The sequence below is a fragment of the Caloenas nicobarica genome, chromosome Z, assembly GCF_036013445.1.
Source record: "Caloenas nicobarica isolate bCalNic1 chromosome Z, bCalNic1.hap1, whole genome shotgun sequence".
Lineage (NCBI taxonomy): Eukaryota > Metazoa > Chordata > Aves > Columbiformes > Columbidae > Caloenas > Caloenas nicobarica.
In genome coordinates, this window is record NC_088284.1 from 87,123,625 (window position 1) to 87,147,927 (window position 24,303).

At 38.6% G+C, this 24,303-nt stretch overlaps 2 protein-coding genes across 2 annotated transcripts in view; one reads left to right on the forward strand and one right to left on the reverse strand.

Moving 5' to 3' along the window:
* The window catches only part of STXBP3 (syntaxin binding protein 3), a 24,630-nt gene extending 14,284 nt beyond the window's left edge, over positions 1-10,346 (reverse strand). Inside the window, exons 1-6 of the mRNA XM_065656055.1 lie at positions 10,283-10,346; positions 5,777-5,826; positions 4,968-5,049; positions 2,611-2,687; positions 1,519-1,597; positions 21-121 (exon numbers count right to left, since the gene is read on the reverse strand). Of these exons, the coding sequence (XP_065512127.1) occupies positions 21-121; positions 1,519-1,597; positions 2,611-2,687; positions 4,968-5,049; positions 5,777-5,826; positions 10,283-10,325 (432 nt within the window). The 5' untranslated portion in view covers positions 10,326-10,346. The remainder of the gene's footprint in view (positions 1-20; positions 122-1,518; positions 1,598-2,610; positions 2,688-4,967; positions 5,050-5,776; positions 5,827-10,282) is intronic.
* Positions 10,347-11,300: 954 nt separating this feature from the next.
* FNDC7 (fibronectin type III domain containing 7) lies at positions 11,301-22,689 on the forward strand. Its single transcript, XM_065657309.1, has 12 exons — positions 11,301-11,363; positions 11,818-11,836; positions 12,863-13,120; positions 14,954-15,208; positions 15,907-16,167; positions 16,674-16,931; positions 18,229-18,483; positions 19,200-19,457; positions 19,881-20,135; positions 20,915-21,169; positions 21,777-22,037; positions 22,583-22,689. The coding sequence occupies exons 1-12, from the start codon at positions 11,301-11,303 to the stop codon at positions 22,687-22,689; spliced, it is 2,505 nt and encodes an 834-aa protein (XP_065513381.1).
* Positions 22,690-24,303: the final 1,614 nt, after the last annotated feature.

The window sequence follows — 24,303 nt, forward strand, 5'->3', positions numbered from 1 at the left end:
AAAGAAAGAATGAGACTTACCTGAGACTCATATGGGAAGAAGGAAATGTTTATCTCCTTGCATCTCCTTATTGATTTTGCACAAGATGACTTAATTTTATTGAAGAGGTTGTCAGGACAAACTAGGAACGAAAAAAAAAGATTCTAAGCATAACCCATTTGTGTGTATTGCAGCTGTTAACTCACTTAACAAGCTTACAGTATTCCAGATAGACAATTCTAAGTTAAGAACCAATTAACAGTAACATAAAAGTTGCCAAACATTCCTAAAATGAAAAAGAAAGTATAATCAATATTTTGTGTTTGAGCTTTTTTTCAAGAAACATCACTGGTCATTTTTTACTAGCTTTTGGCAAGCAAAGCTGTAGAACACTGATTAGCAGTCTGCAGCAGTAAAGGTTATTGATTTTATCTAAGCAAAAGTTTCTACTACTACTTTTCTTATAGGAGACAGAAAACATCTCCCAAGCTACAAAAAGGTTAAGAGGATAAATAATGTGTACACATCTAACAGTACACCACAGAGAAATATGGGATTTAATTACAAATCTCAAATATGTTCCACTACACTTACAGGCTACATTGGATCCCAGTCTAGAAACTGAATGTAAGGAATATTTGGATTACATTAATACTACACAGACTTGGAAGTGACAGAGCTATTTCTCTAACTCCTCTCAACGTGAAAAGTTTTGGCAATTACTCAAACTAAAAGCTCGCACACTTGCAATAAAGGAAAAAACCAGCAAGATAACAGTATTTTTCCAGAACAGGAATTGCTGCATGAGCATAAAATGAAACAAGAAACCAAGAGGTTTCAGTAGTAATTTGATAACTGCTTTGAGAACAGAGAGTAGCAGATACACACCATCCTCAGACGAGCAGAGACAGCCACAACTCCATCACTGCCTTCAGTGGCAAGTTTGGGGTTTTTTGTTCTCCCTTCTTTACACGCCATTTTAGTCACACTGACTGACTGCAGAGGAACATGCAGTCACATCGACCCCATTTGCACTAATTGTCTCTGCTTTGCAATTTAAATGGTGCGTGCAGGACTAAGTAGGCATCTTCTTTCGGGTGATGAGAAAAAGCTGGCTCACAAGTCTGAAGGAACTACTTAAAATAAGAAAACACTGTTCTTGCAGCAAATTCTCATGTATTTATATTTTTGAGTACAATTTTGTTTATATAAGATAGATAGTTTTACGTGAATTGTCTTCCTCCACACTCTCCAACATAGAAGACTGGAATACTTTAAAAATAAAACTAGATTACCTAAATTAAAAGTTGAGGTGGGGAACAATTAACATTGGTAATCGTGAAAGAAATTACTATTGCCACACAGCACAGTGACCACGTCCTGACAACTCAGATATGGTTAACTACTTGAGTCTCAAATCTTCCCTAAAGAAACAGGACCCCAAAATTTTCCACGTACTAAATTATAGGAAAGAAAGTTGAAAAGCTTACTTATTTACATATATAAAGTTATCAAACTACAACAAAAAAGCTTACTCACAGTCAGTGAAATACACATATGCTGCTTTGTATCTGCTGGATGATTTGGTGATGAAGTCATCAATAAGTCCATCTACAGACTTACAGGGATAGGAAAAATAGGAGAAAAAAATTACAGTGTTTTGCCTTTCCTCACATATCAGACAAAACTTCTCCCACCTTTCCTCCTGCCCTGTTAATTACCCAGTCCCACTTAGGAATACTGCAAATCAACATATAAGAAAACACTTGAGTAGAAGCCTTTTAGTTCCAGACCAAGAATAACAGAATCACAGAATGTTCCAAGTTGGAAGGGACCCACAAGGACCATCGAGTCCAACTCTTGTCCCTGTATAGGACAACCCCAAGATTCACACCATGTGTCTGAGGACGTTGTCCAGTCTCTTCTTGAACACTGTCAGGCTTGGGGCCGAGACACCTCCCAGGGGAACCTGTTCCAGTGCTCCAGCACCCTCTTGGTGAAGAAACTTTTCCTAATGTCTATGCTGAAGCTCCCCTGGCACATCTTCCTGCCATTCTCTCAGGTTCCATCATTGATCACCAGAGAGAAGAGATTAGCACTTGCCCCTCCTCCCCGCCTTGTAAGGAAGCTGTAGCCACATTGAGGTCTCCCCTCAGTCTCCTCCAGGCTGAACAAACTAAGTGACTTCAAACAATTACAGAAGAACAGCCATGCACCAAGACCAATTTAGGAAGCACACAAAGCGAGACACTTCCACCATTTTCCACCTATAACAGTGCTGAGATTTATTAGCTCAAGATTTTTTAGGAAATAACGGTAATCTCTTATTAGAGCAAATACTTTGAATTCTATTGCTCAAGGTATCATCATTATTCGATACAACTTCTTTTTCAGTGAGGTTACTAATATCTAAGCAATGAAACAGTGCCTCCATTAATCAAAATGGTAAACATTTGCAATATACTCTGTGGTGACATTGTCTTTTCATTACAGAAAATTAAGCATCACACGAAGGAGTATGACAGAAAATGCAAAAGTTAGGTACCACATAGTTGTACACAATAAATATTTTAAAATAAGATTGCTTTTTCAGTCTAAAAGATCTCGCTACACTTCCTTTAAAATACTAACCTTTTTAGTGGGAGTTATGAAATATATTGCTTTCATGTGTGGGACAGGTTCACGAGTTTTATATACGTTCTCCACCACTATAAAGTAAGAAATATTACACATTTATAATTAAGAGCTTTGTGCATCTGTAAGGAAAACACCGTACTTATTTTAGCAGAGGTGATAAAAATAAAACAATACCAATCAAGTTGTCCACAAAATTAGTGGCAAGGAAATACCTTCTGCCAAGAGAGCTTTGATTTTTTTATTATTTTAAATACAGCAAGTTACCACAAGACTTGTTCAACCCTCAGTATAACATCAACTCAATTTGTAGGACTAATTTTTTCCTGGCTACTCTACACAAGCAGAGTTTTACCCTCACCCAGAAAGGGCTGGCAATACAAACATGCTCAAACTGCAGTGCCCAGAACAAACTACCACGCAGAAGAATTGCCTCAGCAAGATTGCTCTTTCTTCAACACATTGAAGGAGAGGGAGAATGAAACTACGCAGGGTATCAGTTTGGACTAGAGCCTCTTCTGTCCTTTGTTTGCCTATTTCCTGTGCACTTACTCTGTTTCAATATAATTGCAGGCATAAATTAGGTATTTTCAGCAAACCAGCTTCGCTCAAGTCTTGGTTTTCTTTGTTTAATCAAGTCAGTACTATATAGTGTTGCAGTACACTAGCTTGAGAATGCAGAGAGATTAATGTTGCTCAGTAATTTTGAGGGAGAGGAACAAGGGAGGTAAGTAACGTCAGACATCTGAATGTGGAAAGACGGGTTCTTTTCAGTAGTGAATTCACTAAAAATAAAAGATTTCTTATTGATGAACAGGATACGTGCTCACTGAAAGTTTCTCACAAAGGGTAAGTCGTACTTCTTATAACTAAAAATACACTGCAAAAAATTAAATGTATACAGCTTTGCTATTAGGCTCCCAGAAGGATCATGTTATACTGAGTAGTTGGAGCAAGAGTCTTTCTAATTGTGGAAAAATGACTAAGTCTAAATAATGCTCTCTTACAAAAGTGTTTCTAATAAACTACACCTAAAACTAAGTAAAAACTAGATCATTTATATTTTGTGTGTTCATTTCCATTTCAAAAACACGCAGGAAAAAGTTCAGCAGGATGATACACTAACAAACATTACAGAAAGGTCAATCATCAAAAGCAACTTTGAAAAGTGTCTTATAATAGGAAAAACATCCTTTTTTAAGTTGTAGAGAAGAAAAGACCATAAAACTGAGAAAGAATACACTTAAAAAAAATACATGCAGAAAAGCAAGGTCTTGTCTAAACAGGCATACTGCATAACTGAGATCTCTAACAACCCATTTATTATTCACTTTTGACAGTGGCCACCATCAAGGAACATGAGACAATCCAGCAGATGAGAAACTCTGCTCCAGTAGAAACTACTCCCAAACTGTTTGGAAAAGTGACAATCTAATTACTGTTAAGGTTGCTTATGAGTTTATTCTAGTGAAAGTAACCACCGACACAATTTAGTTTTGAGGTTGTGTGGGGGTTTTGGTGGTGGTGGTGGTTTGGGGGTTTTTTTGTTTTAGGTTTTGGTTTGTGTGTGTTTTAGTGGGTTTTTTTAATTACAGAAAGCTCTCATTTTGAGAAGATGCTAAACGACAACTGCACAACACAACTCAAATTTAAATTCTTGCCTCTATCACATCCACTTGCTTGCAAACACCTCTCATCAGTGTGTCAATTATCATCTCCTCATTTTGTCTTCAGTACAAAGTTTCTCTGCCCTTGTATCCTAACTCTACTCTTCATGAGCCTAAATGAATTCAAAGCAGCAGATATTACCTATCTACAGAACACACTTGGAAAAAATGCAGACAGTAATTTACCTGTTCTTGTATGTTTTACTAACATTTGCTTAACTCTTGACTGAGCTCTTGTTTAACCTTAACTTCAACTGACAAATAATATCCTTAAAAAACAAAACCAACTGTGACAGATAACTTTCTCACTAACCCCATCCTGCACATTAGCAAACACACAGCCACTCCCAAAAAAACCCCCCACAAAAACAAAAGAACTACAAACCAAACAAAACCAAAAAATACAAGCACGAAACCAACAAAAACACACCAAAACCAACTTGCAGTGATCTTTACTAAAAAGATACTTAGAGAGTTTTAGCTTCTAGGCAGAGAAATATTTGATTTTTCATTAAAAAACACCACCCACACAGTTGGATAATTACTCTACCAGCAAGAAATGTTGCTAGTCTAATATCCCATAGCTACTTGTGTTCACCAAAGAATTTGTTGCAAGGGTACCATCAATTTTATTCTCCTCTTCTTATCAAAATATTGCCATCTATATATTAAAAGAACTATGCTTACCTGTGATACCCTCTGCCAGTAGATCAGTCATTCTGCAGCACATTGACAGTAGTTTAGTAGTGTAATCATCTAAAAGAATTATCTAAATATATTTTAAAAAAAAAAAGTTTTCAGATAAGCTAATTGGCTACAGTAAACCCATGTTATTTCCTTAACAGCTCGTCATGGAAATTTGAAGCTGAAATCTATTTTATTACTCTGTTTCTTTCCATCACCCCATATAGCAACTTTGCAGTGGGAAATTAATCTCAAATAGCACCAGAAGGCTGCTTCCTACATTCAGGATTTCAAAATATGAGCTCCATCTTAAATTAGTAGCTTGTCCCCACTACTACTACTAGAAAGTACTCGAAAACTTTCACACAAGCTTTTTGAATTTCTGCTAATTTATCCCACTGCTTGCTTAAGTATATTTGTACTTATTCTAAAACTGTTTCACAGCTTAAGCAGCTCCAACAGGTATCGTACGGCTGAATCCTGCCCCGCGCATACTGAACAGCAGTATAATTTTTTAAATTAATCAAATATAAGTCCTTTGAAAGTGAAGTGAGGAAAACAGATTTTTTTTTTCAAAACGTAAATAATTGAGACAACTCAGCATTTGTTCTTCCTATACAAGCCCTTATATTTTTCTTTATTATACAGAGATCTGAGTTAGCAGAACTAAAAAGCATTACTTGAATAGAAAACAACTTTAATTGAAAGTGCCATCCATTACATGATACTTATTTGTTGTATACTCAGCAATACAGACTACTTGTTCAAGTGATTCTATCACTCTTACAAAAATTATTAAAAAAACTATATACCTTCCATTCCTCCTCTTCTCTGCAGTCATCAAATACTAGCGATTTTAGCTCTGTAAGAAGAAACACAGTTTACCAGTTACAGGAATCAAACTGTTACTAAAAAATAATTCACCCATTTAGTCTCATATGTTTAGAGACCTAAAAAAACACAAACAAACCACCTCTAGAGAATTCTGGACCACAAACTGTACCTGCCTGTTTCAGAAAGATGTAGCTAAGTTTTTCATTTTTGCTAATAATAAACAGCTTCATAAAGGTCAGTCTGAATGACCACAGGCCTGTACAAGTTTCACTTTGTTTCTATTTTTTTGTGAACTCTTCCACTAAATGGCTTGTGCACATGCAAAAAAAAAATTAAGCTACTCTAAAATAAGGCAGTTGGACCAACACATTCACAAATAGACCTATTTTAAAATATATGCTAACTTCAGATGTCCTTGTTCTTTCTGTAGAATTCCAGTATAAGGCTAAGAAAATACCAATTCTTTCAGGAACTGAAAGTTATCTTAAGGTATCCATTATCTTCTCCTGCTATAGCAACTTTGGGAGAAACGTCAATTAAAAAGCTTGTACAGGATTCAGCAATAGAAGTCAGCCTCTGGTCATGACCCACAGCTTTTAAAGATCATCGGAACTGAGTTGGAACTTTCAGGAGTGGCGTCACCAGGCTAGTGCAGGTTTGATCTCACAGCAGTGGCATGTATTAATTAAAAGTCTGTTTAAAACCTGGTGTTTATAAACACAGGAATAAAAAGGTCCGATTATTCTGTTCTCTTTTGTCAGAGAAAAGAATTTTAGATTAAGCTGACGACTACTGCTATCTGTTAAAATAACTGGACCTTTTTCCCAAATGAAAAAAAAAGAAAATAGAAACAGAAGCCTAAAATACAAATGAGCAAATTCAGCACGCATTTTGTGATTACTGCTAAGTGAAAGAACCATAAGAAGTTTCAGAATAGTAGGTGTACATACACCAAAAAGTACACCTGTTTCTTCAGTATTTATAAATATGAACATATTCACTTGTGTCCAAGTCCCTTTGGCACAACACTGTCACAAGATACCCCATGTCCACCCCCAGCTTCCCATGCCTCAGGAGTTTTTCCAGCTGAGCAGCCTACCTGCTCATCCAGCCTTCAAGTCAGTTCAATTTCACCACTTCTAACACTGCAGAGCACAAAACACTCCCAAAAATGTCACACTTTGTGCTTCTCATAGTTGCATTTTACAAAGATGTCCTACACAGACTCTTTCACAATGACACAGTAAGTTTATTTTGAAATATGAGTACTTTATGCTTGAGCTTTCAAATACCTTCAAGTTACTTTTTGCAGCACTGACATTCTTCATAGCAATTTAAAAATCTTACACTCCACTTCATCTCATAAACTGACAAAAACACTGGTCTGAAGTTACTTAAGCAAAAAGCACATGTTTTGAGAGGGATGCAATGGGTGTATTTTGTTCATGCCACCAAACAACAGAACTCAAACTCTCTTTCTCTGCTCACACAACTCCTCAAATCCATTATCATTCCTCAGACTTGCCCTCAATTCAACATCCCTCCTGTTACACACAATCCACAGTTTTCAACAAGTTCTAGGTCTGCTTAGCCCGGGTAGAGACTCCTATGATTTCTGTGAATATACTCTCTATAAAATCGCAGAATGCTTACCACTCCATAGCTGATACCAAGATGTATTTGTTCATAATACTCGAATCCAGGATGTAATACAAGCACATTTTCCCTGTCCTCTTTTACTGTGTATTTGTTACGTACATTTTTCTAGGTCTGCATACAAGATGTAAGAACAAATCTTCAGCCTCAAGACAATTTCATTAACCTCCATATTTTCTGAGAACACTCTTACTGAGGAATTCGTCCTTAGCATTACAGATCCTTTTAATAAATTGAGTGCCTGAGAGCCTTGTCCAAAAATCTCAAATATATTTTATTTATAATACTTTTAAGTTACTTGCCTATAAAATAAACCAGAACATAAAAATGCATAATCAAGTTGTGTCTTCAGCTTCATTTCTGTAATTAAAGTCAGCTTTCTCCCATCATTAAAAGAAACTTTATTCCAAGCTAACAGCACAGCAGATACAGTGTATTCATCCCTGCAACATTCCAACCACTATTTGTTTTGTCCTCAGCCTACAGCTGCTTTAACAAAATAACTGACTCGTGCTGGTTTACAGGCTCTCAAAATCATCTCCGTTGTTTCCAGTAAGCATTCCGAATGCTCCAAAAACAATGAGAAACCCAGGTATGAATAGCACTCTATTTTTGCCTAAGCATTCATTTCCTTCTCGCAAATTTCATACCAACCACCTTCTCTAATTTTGTCTTCTCTGAATACATTTAATTAGTTTAAGGCATTTTTCTTCTACTTCTACTTCCCAATCCAGATAAGAACTACACACAACCCTAATGGGACTGAAGACTGAAACTCCTGTGTGGAGAGAGGAGAAAAAAAAAAGAAAAAAAAAAAGAAAAAAAACTACACCACACCCCGACAAAGTTAATGAGCCATTTATAACACACTTCCTGAAGAAAGGACTAAAACAACTTTCACTGTAAGCAAGTGTTCTGGAAAGTAAAGTTGCAGAAATGCTGAATCTTTTTTTTAAAATAAATATTTATGGTGAGGCTAGAATCTTATTATACAATTCCAGAATAAATTTTAAAGTTGTAAAAAAAAATATAAGGAATTCCCTGTGGAAATAAACTTTAGACATACACAGACACATTACAGTATAGTTAATGTTACCATTTTATCCACAGGAGCTACTGCCTCCTAAATACAGGTAGTTTCTCCCACCCCCACAACTGTGAACTTCAAAGATAAACTTCTGTGAGGGAATCTTTTCACCCATTTCTGCCTAGATTCAGTCTAAAATTGCACCTTCTAGAAAGGGCTATCACCATGGGAAGAAGGGGCTTTAACAGCACCATACCAGAGCACAGGTACAACACCCTGTACACAAAACACAGGTAAAACTTTGCCTATCCACAGAGCAGGAATAAGATACACACAACAACCAGCTACGTGAAGCATCAGTATGACAGGCACGTTATTTTCAGGCAAATCAGCCTTAAAAACAAAATAAAAGTGTTTGCTAAAACATTAGAAAGTTGTAGTCTTGGAAAGACCAAAGTAACTCACCATCTAACAAAGCATTATTTTCAGAAAAAGAAGAACCCTTTTTAAAAAAAAGTTTGCGATATAGATGTTTTATTATTCACACTTGCTTCACTATCACTCTTTCTTTCTCACAGTCTTGTCCACACCGGCAACGCCATTTGCAGAAGCCCTGATGACGCAGTGGTGCTTTTAAGGTCCAACTCTTCTATAAAACATTTCAGGTCAAACTGATTGCTTTGCAGTCAAAGGCACAAATAACAACGGAGTAAGACAGGACAAGCAAAGCAGCAAAAACAGGGATTTCTAAAGGCGAAGTTTTAAACAAAGGTATCTAACTCGTGAGCAGGGTACAGATGCCAGCGATCGAGGACTGAACACCACAGAACAGCCTGCTTTCCTCTTCCTCCCCTCTTTCTGTTTCCCAGTGACACGGGCACGCAGACCAGAGCTTGCAAGTGGGAGCAGAGGCGGCAAACGCAGACGAGAAGGCAGCAGCACCTTCTCATTTCAGTGACTGAGTCACTCACCTGGCTGGGCGGCTCAGGGAGTCACAACTTCAGAACAATTAAGTCTGGCGTGAGGTGGCTACAGTGCCCTTCCCAAAGGTCTCAGTACCTGAAATACTATCACCCCTTCTACTCTGCCGAAACACGGGGCTGTTACAATTTCGTTTTCTGTGCCAAACACGGGCAGAACCTGTTCGAAACATGGCAATAAAAACCTACTGTTCGTTTATGAAAGTACCTGAGACACCTTTTTTTTTTTTCTTTTGAAAACCACGAGAGACAACCAGAGAGCCCCTTCTGAAGCCTGGAGCACTCTCCAAAACTGCTGTTTCGGAAGCAACAGGGAAATCCTCGAAGAGCTGACTTTAGTTTAACCTCTTGACGAGCAGGCACGCCTGACTATATCCTGTACACTTCACCTTTGTCTCGGAATAAGGCAAAATCGTTCCTATCCAGGTGCTGTCACCGCAGGCACCCGCGGCACGGCCACCTCCCGCCGAGCCGGCAGCTGATCCGGCCGGAGCAGAGCGGCCGCTGCCGCACCCCGGGCTCCCGCAGAGCCCCTGGGCCCGGCCGAGCTCTCCCGCCGCCTCCCGCCCGCGGCGGGCCCGGCCGCCTCACTCCGGCACGCAGCGCGGCTTCTAACGCGCCTCCCGCCGCGCCAGGAGGGGCCGCGGCCCCGCTCCCGGTGCCAAGGGAACCCCGGCCCCAAAGCGTCGGGGCGGTGGCACCTCAGCAGCGGAGGCGAGCGCTCCCAGCCGGCCCGCGCCGCCGCCTTTCGAGCTGCCTCAGGCCGCTCCCAGCCCCGGCGGGCAGCGGGAAGGGGACGCGGAACAGAACCCCGCACTCACTCTGCCACACCAAGCTCTTCAGCCCCCGCACCGCCGGCGCCATCTTGATTCCAAACCCCGCCTCGCACCTTCGCCGCGCCGCGCCCTTCCGCTTCCCCGCCGCGCCCTCCTCACAGGCGGCGAAGGGCGCTGCCAGCCCGTGAGGTGGGGCCGGCTCCCGCCAGCCGTGCCAGCCCCTCAGGTGCAGTGCCAGCCCCGCAGGAGCCCCCTCTCTCTGCCATGATGGGGTCCGACATTCGCGTTGGGGACGCGCCCGGTGATTAGGGCTCGTCCCCTGAGGAAAGAGCGTCCGGCTCCTGGTGCGGCGTGGGGAGCAGCCGGGGGCTCCGCGGAACCTGCCGCGGTCCCTCGTCCCCTCGGGGTGTAAAACTCTCCTCGGCGCCCTGGCTCCCTCATAAGAACGGTCCGCAGGTTCCTGGTCACGTACGCCACCGAAGGAAGCACCATCGGTTCACAGAAAGACACCGTTTCTTGACGCCTGAAAGTCGTCTGTCAGAAGTTATAGTGTGAAGACACAGAGGCATGTTGTCGAAGGGGAACCGGCGGCTGGTATGAATGCAAAGAAATGAGAGGAAAATTTCTCTTTCCACAAGGCGAAGCGTGAGGAAGGGCAGTTCACAGTCACTGTCCCATTCCAAGGGGTGTACGACAATTCCTGACAGAAAAAAGATCCTCATGAGTGGACAAAAATGGCAATAGATAATAAGCCGAACAGCAAATTTTGAATTTACGTTGGCCTTAGTTATTTTATGAGTCCTGTAGACGCAATACAGAAACTACATCCTGTGACAGAAGGGAAAAGCCCACCACCCGCCTGCCTAGAAGTTCGGTGCTCCGTTGGGCTCATTTCAGCAGGTTTTGGTGACTGCTGGCAGGCTCTTGTCTGGCAGGGAGGAGGGAATGTAATGCGGCCTCCTCTCAACGCAGGGAGTAAACCTACGGTGACACCTGTCACTGGTCACAGCGGGATCGGCCCGAGCTCGTCCCCGTGGCAAGGCTGGAACAAAGTTCTGACAAGATGCGCACTGCAAAAAGTAAATCATTAATATTTATTGGACTGCTTTTCAACTGCCTAGAGGTGGTGAGTGGAACTCATTTGCTTTGAAACTACTTTCAAGAATGATATCGTACTCTTCGTAAAAGTAAACTAAAAGTTAGAGACTGTCTGACATGCACTTCTACGTTCATATTTTGTTACTATTATGCTTTTGCGGTGTTTAGAAGTGACTAAAAAATACAATGTTAGGACCCAAGGTCTTTCAAAGTCTGCCAACAACTGAAAACTGGATCAATAGGCAGATTCAGAGAGGAAAGTAATGAAGTAATACAAACTGGGTACCTGTACCAAATCTCATTGGTTTCATAAACTTTCTGTGCTTAAGGAATCTGAGCAAATACATCATATCAGTAAAATGTGTTTTAAAAATGTAGTATTTTAAGTTGCTGCGGTTGTTACTAAGATTGTTAGTTTTTTAATTTTTCAAATAAAATATTTCACTTTGTATTTATAATTTTTTTTACATCTTCCTTTTCAGATCTTTTCAGCTAACACAGGTAAATCTTCACAATTGTGTTTTGGTTTTACCTGCTCATTTTTGAATGGGTCTGAAGGAAACATGTGTGTGATTTGTAATGAAACATTCTGTAAGTTCTAGCAGCTTTATGAACAAAAAATGTTTTAAAGTTTGAGCTTTTAAAAATCTATGCTGATATCTTTAGAAATTTTAAATCTCATTTTTAGGAGTCCCAATTCTGTCAAACACTAGCACAAAGATTCTGACAGACCGCTTGTGCCTTGTCACTAGTGTGAACCAGGGAGAACACTCTGCTGGACAAGTTGTGCTGTTCATTACCTACATAACTGTGCTATAAACAGGATTAGAGCTGTCCCATATTTACACCCAATTAATTGTTGTAACTTTTAATTTAAAAAAAAAAAACACCGTAAGAAGCGTGATCTCCTAAGTGCAAATATTTCCAATGTTTTATAACATTTTATACTTTCTTCAATGTCATATTTTGTGCCTACAGCTCCTATCGCCTTAAATGTAAATAGTGACTAGTTTAAGACATAAGGAATGCAAGATTGCAAGAATTCATTCATTCTCTGGTGATAGTATAGATTCCTGCATGTACTGCACTGTCAAGAGTCTTAAATTCTTAATTATTGCAGACATGTTGTTGCAGTATCTGGACGCTTACTGTAGCATATTCTCGTCATGATTTACAAAACAAGCGTCTGATCCTATTCGTGTGTGGAATACTGTTGACACTGGTTGTAGATTCGCATATGGATTATACCCAGTATTTTAAAAAATAATTAGCATACAGGGGTTTTAAGAAAAATAGCCATAATCACAATGTGATATTATGAGATCAAGCAGCAGTTAGTACAGTAATTAATGGATTACATAACAGAACAGAGGAAATAGCACTCCAAATTCAGTGGAATACCTATCATCTGAAAATTAGGTCACATAGATGCTTGATAAGGCACCGAACAATGTTTTCGTCAAGACTTAACTAAATTCAGGAATGACTTAAGTGGTTTTTTGATAGTGATTTTCTTTTTGTTTTTAGGTTTCTCTGTGTCTATATACGATGTGACATCACGAAGCATTTGTCTCAGATGGCCCAAGTTTTCAGGAGCCTCTTCTTACAGAGTCACAGCTACAGCTGTGAATACTGTAGGCCATTCATTACTGGCTCATTTTAGCGATGTTACACTCAAAGGATCTCTAACGTCATTAATTCCCAATACTATTTATGCTATACTAGCAGAAGCCATTGACAAGAATGGAATTATTCTTGCAGAAACACAGATCATGCAATCAACAGGTTAGTAAAAGATACTGGGTGAAGTATAATTTCCATTGACCTTTGTAGGACTGGGATTTTATCCTAGATGTTTCATTGTACTGGTAGGGAATAGCTGCCATTCCTGTCGAAACCTTTTGCTAGTTCATCTACTAAGTTCAATATTAGCATGATTAACTCATTTTCCTCTCTGCTTTTATTTTAAATGTATATTTTCCCTGACCTGCCACACACAGCTTTCTCAGACTGCAGCTTTCCAAATCACCTACCCTTTCATTACAAATACAGATATGAAGCTATATACATTTTTCAGTACCGATGCTGATAAACAGTATTTTTGTTTCATTCACAAAAGGACTTGCAGAATATAAGTCATTGATAGATATTGATGAAGAATCTACATAAACAGAAGTGCTTTTTTAATTCATCACTGAAATGTAACTGAAAAAATATTCTGTTGAAATTCTGGTTTTAAAATAATTTAACTGATAATTTTAGAAAAAGCCATTATTTTTACAATAGAATTTGCTTCTTATAAAAGTAATTATTACAATTAAAATTGAAAATAAAAAAGTAGCAGTGTTTGTCCTGATAAGTATAAAAGAACCTCTATTGCTAGCTTAATTATGGGAGAACAGATATTCATTATGAATGTTCTATAATTTATTTCTGATATAAATCATGTGCTATATATTCTTTACTTGACTGCTGTTAGGCAAGCAACTCCCTTAGACTTGCATAAGGATTTCCTGCACAGATTTTTTTATGAATTGTTACTAAAGACAATATTTTAAAACAAAAAAAAATACTAGTGCAATAGCTTGTTCAAAGATTGCAAAAGACCCACCTGCAAATGTTCTATAGGCATGGTCATATAGAATATATGTTACCATTTTTACAAATGGAGCCAAATATGTTGTCTGACTATAGATGAGTAAGAAAATACTTGGGACTAAGAGAGCAGACATAATGCTCAGGAATTGTATAACTGTGTATGATACTTGCTGGGGTCTCCAAAATCCCAAATTAGCTGCCTTGCTATAAGTAAATTTGCCTCAAGATGCGTGCTTTCGTCCCAAATACTTTTTCATTCGTTTTCTTAATTTTAGGTGGGCTACACCTTCAGTTCTTTTTTTTTTTTTCTTCTCTTCTAGTGAGTTTTTTGCAGCCTTGCGATAGATGGAGCCTTGCTCTACATATGTTGATTCGACTCTGATTACTGAATATAAATTACTTGTGGTTAAGAAATACACTCTCTGTAGTTACTTTTGTGGCTGCAGTACACAAGAGCTCTTTCTGAATGGCCTGCAGTATAGCATAACAGAAAACCATTTAATTGCAATATTTGATATGTCGTGTTATTGTACATCTAATTATATGTGCTCTGAGGAGAGGGTTGGATAAGATGACTTCCCACAGCCCCTTCCAAACTTAGTTATTATATGTAGCTCTGATATAGAAATGTCTGTGATTCAGCATTCTGTTTCAGGCTGCTTTGTATAAACATCCACTCCTTTGTATATATTGTTTTCTGTAAACATCCAGTATAGTTAATTGTCTATAGAGCAAGACCAAAGAGAGACCTCTCAGTGCAACCTAGGTTAAACAATGGTCATTTTAAAGTGATTTCAAGAGCGCTAGAATATTTTTATTGAAAGATGAAAGTTGGTCTCGAATATCGCAAGTCTCTGTGTATTTTGTTAATGCTAATTTAAACTTTATTTAACTTAAATTTTAAACATTCATGGGAAGCGTAGGCCATTGTCCTACACTTTGTGAAATGTTCAGGGCGCTTGGCGTTTCACAGGGCTGAGTTCCCCAACTTCAGTATGTCTATCATTATTTCTGTTTTAGCTCCAGACATACCTGTTATTGACCAAGCTTATTCAAAAGTTAGCAACAGTATCACAGTGGAATGGAGAGCGGTACCTGGGGCTACTAGTTATCTGCTGACTGCACAAGATGGAGATTCCTTCATTGAAATTGTAGTTACAAAATCTCCGGGCACAGTGATGGGACTGAAACCTGCCACCTTGTACAGAATCACTATCAGATCTATAAATTCAGGAGGAAAAAGCCAACCTTCACCTTTCAGAAAAGCAAAAACAGGTGGACTTACAAATTTTTATTTCAAATTCTGTAATGTTGTCATAATATAAAACATTCATGCAAGCATTTTTTAAAATTTGAACAGAAAACAAACAGTATAGCCCAGTACTGAATTATTATAATATTGTATGTTAAACTGTATTGATCACATTCTCCTTTCAGTTTTTGAGGACTAGAATTTGGCTTAATGACCAGGACAAGAGTCTGAATGTAATGGTTTGCTTTCACAATACTGTAAGTTAAATGTTTAATAGAAAGTTTTACTAGAACTTGTATGAATATTTATAGTTTATTTTAACAAAATCTAATTTTATTTTAACAAAATACATAACTCGAGGGAATGGAAGAAATGAAGAAACAACTTAAAGTATAAAGTCATAAGACAATGTAAAACTTAGAGGACAGGAAATGCAATGTCGTCTTGGTGATTTTTCATTCTCCCACACACTCAACCTTTCATGCTTTGTGTATGCGTTACATTCATTTTACAAAACCTATAATATCATGATGAATGCACCAAGTCAGTTTCCATATTTATTCCGTCAGTCTTGCATTAATTTATTTTTCTGTTTCTCTTGTTGCTAAATTTGTCTCCCAGAGCTCGGTGATTGTTTTTTCTGTGTCTTCATTTCAAATTTGGCCCTTTCAAACAGTATGACAGAGAAAACAAAAGCTTAATTTATGTTCTTTCTCAACAGTCCTGGCTGCTCCAGTTCTGTCTGTTAGTTCCCCGAGTTGTGACTCCATTGCAGTGAGCTGGAAAGCTGTGTATTTGGCAGCTGGATTCTCTGTGTTCCTCATGAGGTCTGATGGTTTGGGCAGAATGCTGAAGGAGAACACCACCAATACCTCCTTGATATTTACAAATCTAGATCCAGGCACTCTCTATACTATCAAGGCATATGCCTGGAATGTCAATGGGATACCTGGAGATGATTTTACGTATAACCAAAGAACAAGTAAGATATTTTCTTTTCTGAAACTAAGTAAGCATTAAGAAAAAAGATATATCAGGAAGTGTTTATGTGTATGTATGATTGTGTTATGTTTTTCTAAGACACATTGGGCAGATTTTCCTGTCATATAATTTTTACCCCATCTCGAAGTTCATGAAACCTCAGATGACATGGCTATGTTTAACGAATGTTACTGAGTCAAAGATACCACTAATTACCACTAAAGTTGTACCTAGGACAGGTCTGGACAAGGATTACACAAGCTTAGACTGATTTGAGGATTTTTCTAACTGTGAGAAGCAAATATTAAAATAAGGCAAGGAGTTTCAACAGAAAGCTTTATGACAGCGTACAGCTAGAACTATTTATTTAAAAAAATGTCAATTTAACATGAAGGAGGGTAAGGTCCGCACCACAAAAATTGTATTTAGTCTGCAAGTTATGAAAAAGGTCATCTTTGTAGGCATGTGCTATGTTGTATTTATGTGTTCCAAACTGGTATACCGTAGGTCCTAATGCACCAGCAGATGTTCAAGTAGCTTTTAATCGTGGTGCTTTAAGAGCTATTGTTTCTTGGATGCCAGCAGAAGGGGCTCTAAGTTACAGCGTCACAGCCTCCAGTGGACTCTTGAAACTGAAGTGTAACACATCATCTGCCTCCTGCGTGGTGTCATCACTCCAGTGCGGCTCTGAATATTATGTTTCTGTCACAGCATACAATGATGCTGGATCCAGTAAACCTACTGATGCAGTAAGCTTAAAGACTAGTATGTGTCATTCATCCTTGTATAGCTTATGGCATTTTAACAAACATTTCTATAATTTCAAATGTAAATGAGTCCATTACAATTCATGAGTGGTTCTCAAATAGTTAATTCTGCTTCTGAACTGTGTGCATGAACTGTGTCATATACCTTTCTATTTCAGGGACAATAGCCTGAACTTCATATTTTTGTGAGAAAAGCTTACAATGGCCTATATATTGTTGGCTGAAACAGTCAACCTGCATTTTCCTCTTACCCGAAGTACCTGTTCTAAAGTCAATTTTCTGAGAGTAAAACTAATGTAAGGAATAACATATCTTTCCTGCTATGTGAGGTCTGTCACAAATAAATTTGGAGGAATCTGTGAGGGATTGGCCTTTGGCTGAGAACCATTTGAGGTTAAATCTAGTTAGAAAGGAGGTCAACAAAACAGCATTCAGCTAAAGTAGTGAAACTGGGATACCATCACAGGCCATCTTGGGTAGCAGCTTTGTCAGGACAAAAGGTTGCTCATTTCAGCTCCTTAGCACCACTGCTACATCAGAGGTTATTGCTTCCTGACTAGTTAGATGAACTGCCTGTGCAAGCAAAACCTAAGCCATTTCTGTTATTATGTGCTACTTTAAAGACACAACATTATTTTCTTAATTATTTAATGTAACCTGCCTCATTTTGACTCCTCATTGGTATGAGCAGCTCAGGGCAAGAGACAACTTTTAAGCTGTGGGCTATAATCTCAGCCAACATTGCTTCAGCTAGATCATATGTATTCATTCTAATAGCAGCAAACTAAACTCTTGAACTAGAAAGTAAATGTTATTTAAGCAAAAGCCATGGAGTTTGCAGTTCTGCATGACATTTTGTGATGCCACCAGAAAGGAAATCTGAGGAAAGAACAGCTCTATTCAGACACAGCCAGTGATTTTCATACCAATATATAAAGGGTTTTCACATAGAGGGTTTTGGATGCCAACTGCTATTCAAGCTGTGCCAGTTCCTTTTGAAATACTGCCTGGTGCCACTGGCTTTGTTCATAGGCACTTCTCAAGCAGGTCTCTTTTCTGTAAAACATGAAGGTAGCTTCTATTTTGTTCTGTAAAAATCATACTTTTCATCTAAATGTAACTGGCATCCTCTGTAAAGGCAGATAAGTTGCTGTTTTCTTGAACAAGGCAGAGCTGTTCAAGTAGAATAATTCTATATATTCCTCTTTTCCTTTATTCCCCAGAAGTGTAACTTCGATAAAAATTTTCTGATTACAATTCTTTTTTTCTTTCATTTTAAAAATGTTGTTTTTCAGTTCCTTGTGCACCGGTAAATATATCAATTGAAGAGGATGAACCTGGCCACTTGTTGGTGTCATGGTCTAGCGTCAATTTTGGTCATTATTACATGGTTTTTGTGAAGAGTGATGATGGCTTGGAAGTGCACTGCAACACATCACATACTCAATGCCATTTCCAGTCAGACTGTGGCTTCACTTATGTCATTAGTGTGTTTGCATATAACAAGGCAGGGCAGAGTCCTTTAGGTGATGTATTCAATTACACTACTGGTAAGTAGCAACATATAGCAAACATATAGTAGAAACATATAGCAAATTCATTTTGGATCATTTAACTGTGTTTATAGTAGAGCTGATTGGACAATTTTATTGAAAGATAATGACTTAAACTTCTATTTTTATTCAGTGTTTGGGCAAAATACACAAAGGTTGGCAGAGAAGAAGAACCACTTCACATTGCAGTTGAACTTGCATAGTCAAGTGCAACAATGTGTTTACAAACTTGAAAATAGTTTAATGATTGACAATCTTCAGGCAAGGACATATGAATAACACACAGTCCTAGCATAACATTTGAATTCTGGTCCTGTTTGTTTGTTTTTCTGTTGCCTTATGAAGGGTGTACCAAAGTCTTAAACTTCCTCATAGAGAGTTTTCATATTTGGAAAATGAAAAAGCAGTGAGTTCAATGGGAAATTGTGAAGAACATTGTTAGACTTATTTAACCTCTAGATGCTTTTAAATTTTAAATCAGGGATATGCATAATTCCTATGCCTTACCTGTGCATTAGAATGCCTGCTCTTGATTTGGAAGGAGGGGTACCGAATTGATTCAAGAAGCAAGTCTGGGATTAATTAGGCTGTTCGCACGATATTGGTCGCTTCTGGAGATTTGAGACACGAAGCACGTGGGGAAGTGAAATAAGTCTCTTTGGTTTCGCACCAGTTTCCAGGTGACGCTCAGGTGTCCTTGTCTCTGTCCCCAGCGCCCTGCTGCCCCAGCGACCTCCGCGCCGCCGCCGTGTCCAGCCACGCCGTGCAGGTGACCTGGGCCGCTGTCCGCGGTGCTGAACTCTACCAAACGCGAGCTGCCGGCGGGGGCGGCCTGGAGCTCTGCAACGGCACCGCCACGGCCTGCACCCTGTCCGCCCTGCGCTGCGACACCCGCTACGACGTCACCGTTTATGCCTTCAGCGAGGCCAGAGGCAGCAACATGTCGTGTGCGTCTAAGGCTGTGGCAACAGGTATTATGATCATTCTTATTTTCCTTTAGCAGACGAAATAATTAGTTAGACACTTCTGTGATACATAGATTAAAAGCATTATTGGAGGGCTAAGTTACTGTAACTAATAAAAAATTTAAAAAATACTGGAAGTCTTTAAAAATATACTGTAATTAGGGACTTAAAACCAGATTTGGATTGAAAGCTTCCGATAGCTCCAAGTTTTTGAAAATCAGATTTACAATTCATCTCCGATTTTGTATGTAAAATCCTTACGTTCTCAGTTCTGTCACGCGTTCTAAATTCACCAGGAGTAAACATTTAAGGATCATATACGTTTTCCAGAGTAGTTTGTCAGTTCTAACTAGAATTTAATTTTAATGTGTAACTTATATAGTATGCATAAGCAATCTGTTTAAATACTGGTAACATTAAATATTTCAGCTCCCTGCAGTCCTGAAATTAAAAATATCTCAAAGGAGGCTCGCTCTGTAGTCAGTGTGCACTGGCAATCTAACAATGAAGAAGCTACATATATTGTCACTGCCAGAGGAGAGGCTGGACTTTGGCATTGCACAAGCTCTGGAACTTCTTGTACCCTAATTAATCTTCCTTGTGGATCTACTTTCTCTGTTAGTGCTATAGCAAGATCACCAGCAGGACAGAGCTTACCAAGCTACAGTGTCCCTTTAGAGACAGGTACGTGGGAAATATTTAGCAGCATAACATTAAAATAGTTCTACATCTCTAGAGGTTTTTGGCCTTTTTTTTAATTACATAGCTGACTATGGCATAGCTGACTAAAATATAATAATATAATCCACTAATGTAATGCGTAACTTCCTTGTCAGCATTTTGACTTTTCATATTACCAGGAGAGGCAATGAGGTGATGTCACGTCAACTAATAAACAGTGTGAAGAACAGATTAAAGTACATCCTACCCATCTTTGCTATTAATTTGCTAGCAGAGTTTTGTGCTGTACCAATTACCCAGACAATCCTTAGGTGCAGTTCAGAGATTAATGTACACCAGGATCTATTTTTAACAGGCAGTTTGGCTGCAGTCATTATTTACATTGTAGAGAGGAGACTTTAAAAAGAAATGGAGCTGGACTGAGGTATATGTCTTGAGGCATAGAGATGAACCCTGCTTAATTAAACTGCAAATGTACCCTGATATTCTGAGGACAAGTTTTAGTAATTTTTAGTATCTTGATGAACAATCATCTTATACTAATTCCAGGGTTCTAACTCACTGTTATAGGTAAATTGATCTTATATTGACATTCTGTTTATTAGAAGTTTGCCAGAATAGTCAAGTATTTTTCAGCATGCTAATGTTTGCCTGAAAAGTGTGCATGTCTTCATTCCTTTGCTCTTGATCCTGTACTGTTCTAATTGAAACCTCCCCAAATACCTTCCCGTTTCCAAGTAAAAAACAGAATTGACTTCTCTATTTTTTTTGTCCCTTTTAAGCTCCTTGTTGCCCCAGTGACCTGATACTAACTCAAGTGACACAGTCTGTAACAAATATCAGCTGGTCTGTTGGGATGGGTGCACAGACATACGTAACAACACTAGAGTCTCCAAAAGGACAGGCAAAGTGTCACACTCTTCAGAACTACTGTCTCCTGGGATGCATCACGTGCGGCACCAACTATACAGTATCTCTGAAAGCAATCAGTGAAACGGGTTTGACATCCAGTTGCACATATCAAGGATATTCTTCTAGTATGTAAATTATAAATGCAATTGGGAAGAAAGACTCAATATACAACTTACTTTGTATAGTGTTCCTCTTATACAAATAGTGCAGCTGAAATTCAATACAGTTAATACACTTGCAGTTCCCTCTTTTAAATAAATGCACTTTGGATTATTTTCATTTATCATTTAAACCCTGTTCTAATCACAGCCCTCAGGTGGCCATATAAGAAAGATTTGATAACATTGCTCCAGAACCAATCTTTTAATTTAAATTATGCTATGGCATAATGACATTTTAGAGACCACGAGAGAATTCTGGGCACTCTAGGGTAGCCCTGGTGCCTTGTCCTTTAAACCTTGACATGCCTCCATAGCCAGGAGAGCACAACAATATTCCAGCATGTAAAACAATGGCTGAATTCCAGCTGCATAATATGAGTCTGATAGAACATTTTCTTCCCTAGTTCAGTTCAAGAATTATTTTGGCTTTCTGTGAAATAATAATTTCTCATTGAAATACTGGTATCTAGTGTGATAGTAATTATATCACGTGGTTTAATATGCACTCTAGGAATCTGTAACGTATTGTGGGTTTGCAAAATTTGCATATTAATGTTTCTTATTTTATTAGGTGCTTGCTGCCCTTCTGGGGTGAAGCTATATCGACTCGGCAATAATGGTATCAGGGTATACTGGCAAGCTTCTGATGAAAAGATAAACTACAGTACTGATTTACATGGCTCCAAAGGCAATTTCACCTGTAGCCCTAGCTCGGGTCTAAGTCACTGCGATATCACTGAGATACCTTGTGGAGACGTCTACACGGTCGTAGTATCCCCAGTTACTGATAAGGGGCCGAAGCTTACATTTTGTCCTAAAAAATTATATTCAGGTAAAACTTAAATTTCTTTGAATGATGTTTTTTTGTCCAGGCATGCTAGCTGGTTAAAATGTGATCTGAAGTTATGTAAGTAAAGGTGGCATAGAACAGAACATCTCTATTCTAGTGCTGACTCCAGAGTAAAACTTATGAGTGCTATCTTGAAATATCTGTGAAAGGAACTTCACAGGAGCATTTTGGGACTGGGCACACTTACCTACACAGGTGCCTTTTAACTGGGTCACCCATAACCTGGTAAATACAGAGAAGTTACTTTTCAGCTGGGAGGTTAGTAGTGGTTAGAACGCAGAAGCAAATAATTGAAGATTTTAAATTAATTAATCCCTAAGTGCACATTTTAAGTAAAAATTGTTTAAAGTGGTAGTAATTTCCTTGGGATTCCTTTCTCGAGGCATAAATTTAATCCATTATAAAGCTACTGCTATCTGACAGGATTGCACAGTTGTACAGCATGGATTACATTCTACAGACTACGACTGTTTTCCGGCTTACAACCTAACACCTAACATTGATACCACTGTTTCATGTCATTTCAGTAACCTGTTCTGGAAGCTCTGTTGGAATGGGTAAGAGCACACAGTACATTCATTCCAAATCCATGCCGTTAGTAACAAACATGTTAGTATCATGTAACTCCAAATAAAATGCAAATAATATGTATATTTTACAGTCAAGGTTTGTGTTAGTGTTATGCAGCTTTGTCTCACCCCCCTATCTCATCATGTATAATTAAAAATCTTACCTATGTTGTGACCTGTTTGCCTTCCTGCGTTCCACACTGTCACAACATTTACTGTTTATCTGATAGAACATAATAAAAGGCAGGCTTATCTTCTGTAGCCTTGCCATAGCCCATCACAGATTAAATTAGGGCATATTTCTGATTTTTATTTTAAAAATGAGTAAAAAAAAAGTGTGGCTTACCTCAACCTTATTTCTTCTGGAGTTTCAACAGGATAGTCTCGTGCTGTATTCGCCTATGTAAACTGCTAGAAGCAACTTTGAAAGCAGCCATTGAATCAAACATTTAACAAGACAGTTGCTTTTCCATCATTGAAATCGTCTTAATTTCTTAATTCTGTTGTAGTGATTTATAGAGGAAAGACCAATGCAGAACAACGTATCTAGATGAAAATTCTGATCCGATAATGAGGTAAGTTATCAGAGTCATAATTCAGATTAGGATGTATTAATCAAACTTTTCCTGCTGCTTAAATCTTAGGGACTGGAAGGATAAGCTTCACCAGTCCTGTATATCCTAAATATAACTGGTTTGTTAAAATCTGTCATGTTTACCTCAGAAACCTCACGTCCGCTCCTACTATCAATACTGATTTGCCCTTTCCTCCATTTACAGTAAAACCCTCTTCCACTTCATGAAGCCTTTTCTAATACTATCCTATTGTTCCCCAGAAAAGCCCTCAATATCCAACCAGATCAAGAAACCCACCAGCATTCATTTATTTTCTCTGCTAGCTAAAATTGCTAATTCTCCAACAAAAGTACTGGTGTTCTGGACTATTTACTGCCCTTGTCTCAAAAGGATGGCAGGAAGTCACTGCTGATTCCCCCCCAACCCAAGACTGATCATCTCCTCTTTGCTGCTGTTCTCCTACAGCTATCCTGGGTGTTAAGGTTGTTGATAACACCATTTTCCCCGAACACTCTTCTCGGTCTTTCTTTTCCTGAAGCTGAAAAGATGACACCTGTGTGTAACTGCAAGAGTCACAGCTGCTTGAGGACTGGGAGGAGGGAAGCTGCACAGCCAGCCATGGCTGAGATCTGATCCACCACATCTAATTTGAGTCCCAACTAATGAGACAATTTTTAAAATGCAGATGAACACCGATAGAGATCTCCATAATCTTGAACTGTCATTTTCCCTGTAAAGCAATCAGTTTTAAAAGCTCTTCCAAGACATTTATCAATCAGTAGGTGTGTTCTAATGTATCAATGAAATAGTAAAGGCTGAAATAAAAAGAGTGAAATTAAACTCCTTAAAAAAAAAAAAGCAGCAGTTTAAGTGCACTCAAAAGTAGCTTGAGGCTTAATCAAGTATTCTAAGGCTACTTAATTTTTAAAAAGTTTCTTCCAATTTTGAGAGGCGACTCATAAAGGTAAATTTAATGTCCTCTTCACATCAACTGACTTGTTTTGCTTTATGGTTAATGAATAACTGACAGTTATTACTAAACTTTTAATTTCCCGTTTCTCAAAAAAGGCAGAACATTTTCTCATACTCCACAGTGGTTACTTA

Excerpts from the sequence above, each read along its gene's own strand:
- FNDC7 (XM_065657309.1), top strand. The coding sequence starts at position 11,301 with ATGCGCACTGCAAAAAGTAAATCATTAATATTTATTGGACTGCTTTTC. Across the intron at positions 13,121-14,953 it reads ACAGATCATGCAATCAACAG|CTCCAGACATACCTGTTATT; the intron begins GTTAGTAAAAGA and ends TTTCTGTTTTAG. Across the intron at positions 16,168-16,673 it reads TACGTATAACCAAAGAACAA|GTCCTAATGCACCAGCAGAT; the intron begins GTAAGATATTTT and ends GGTATACCGTAG.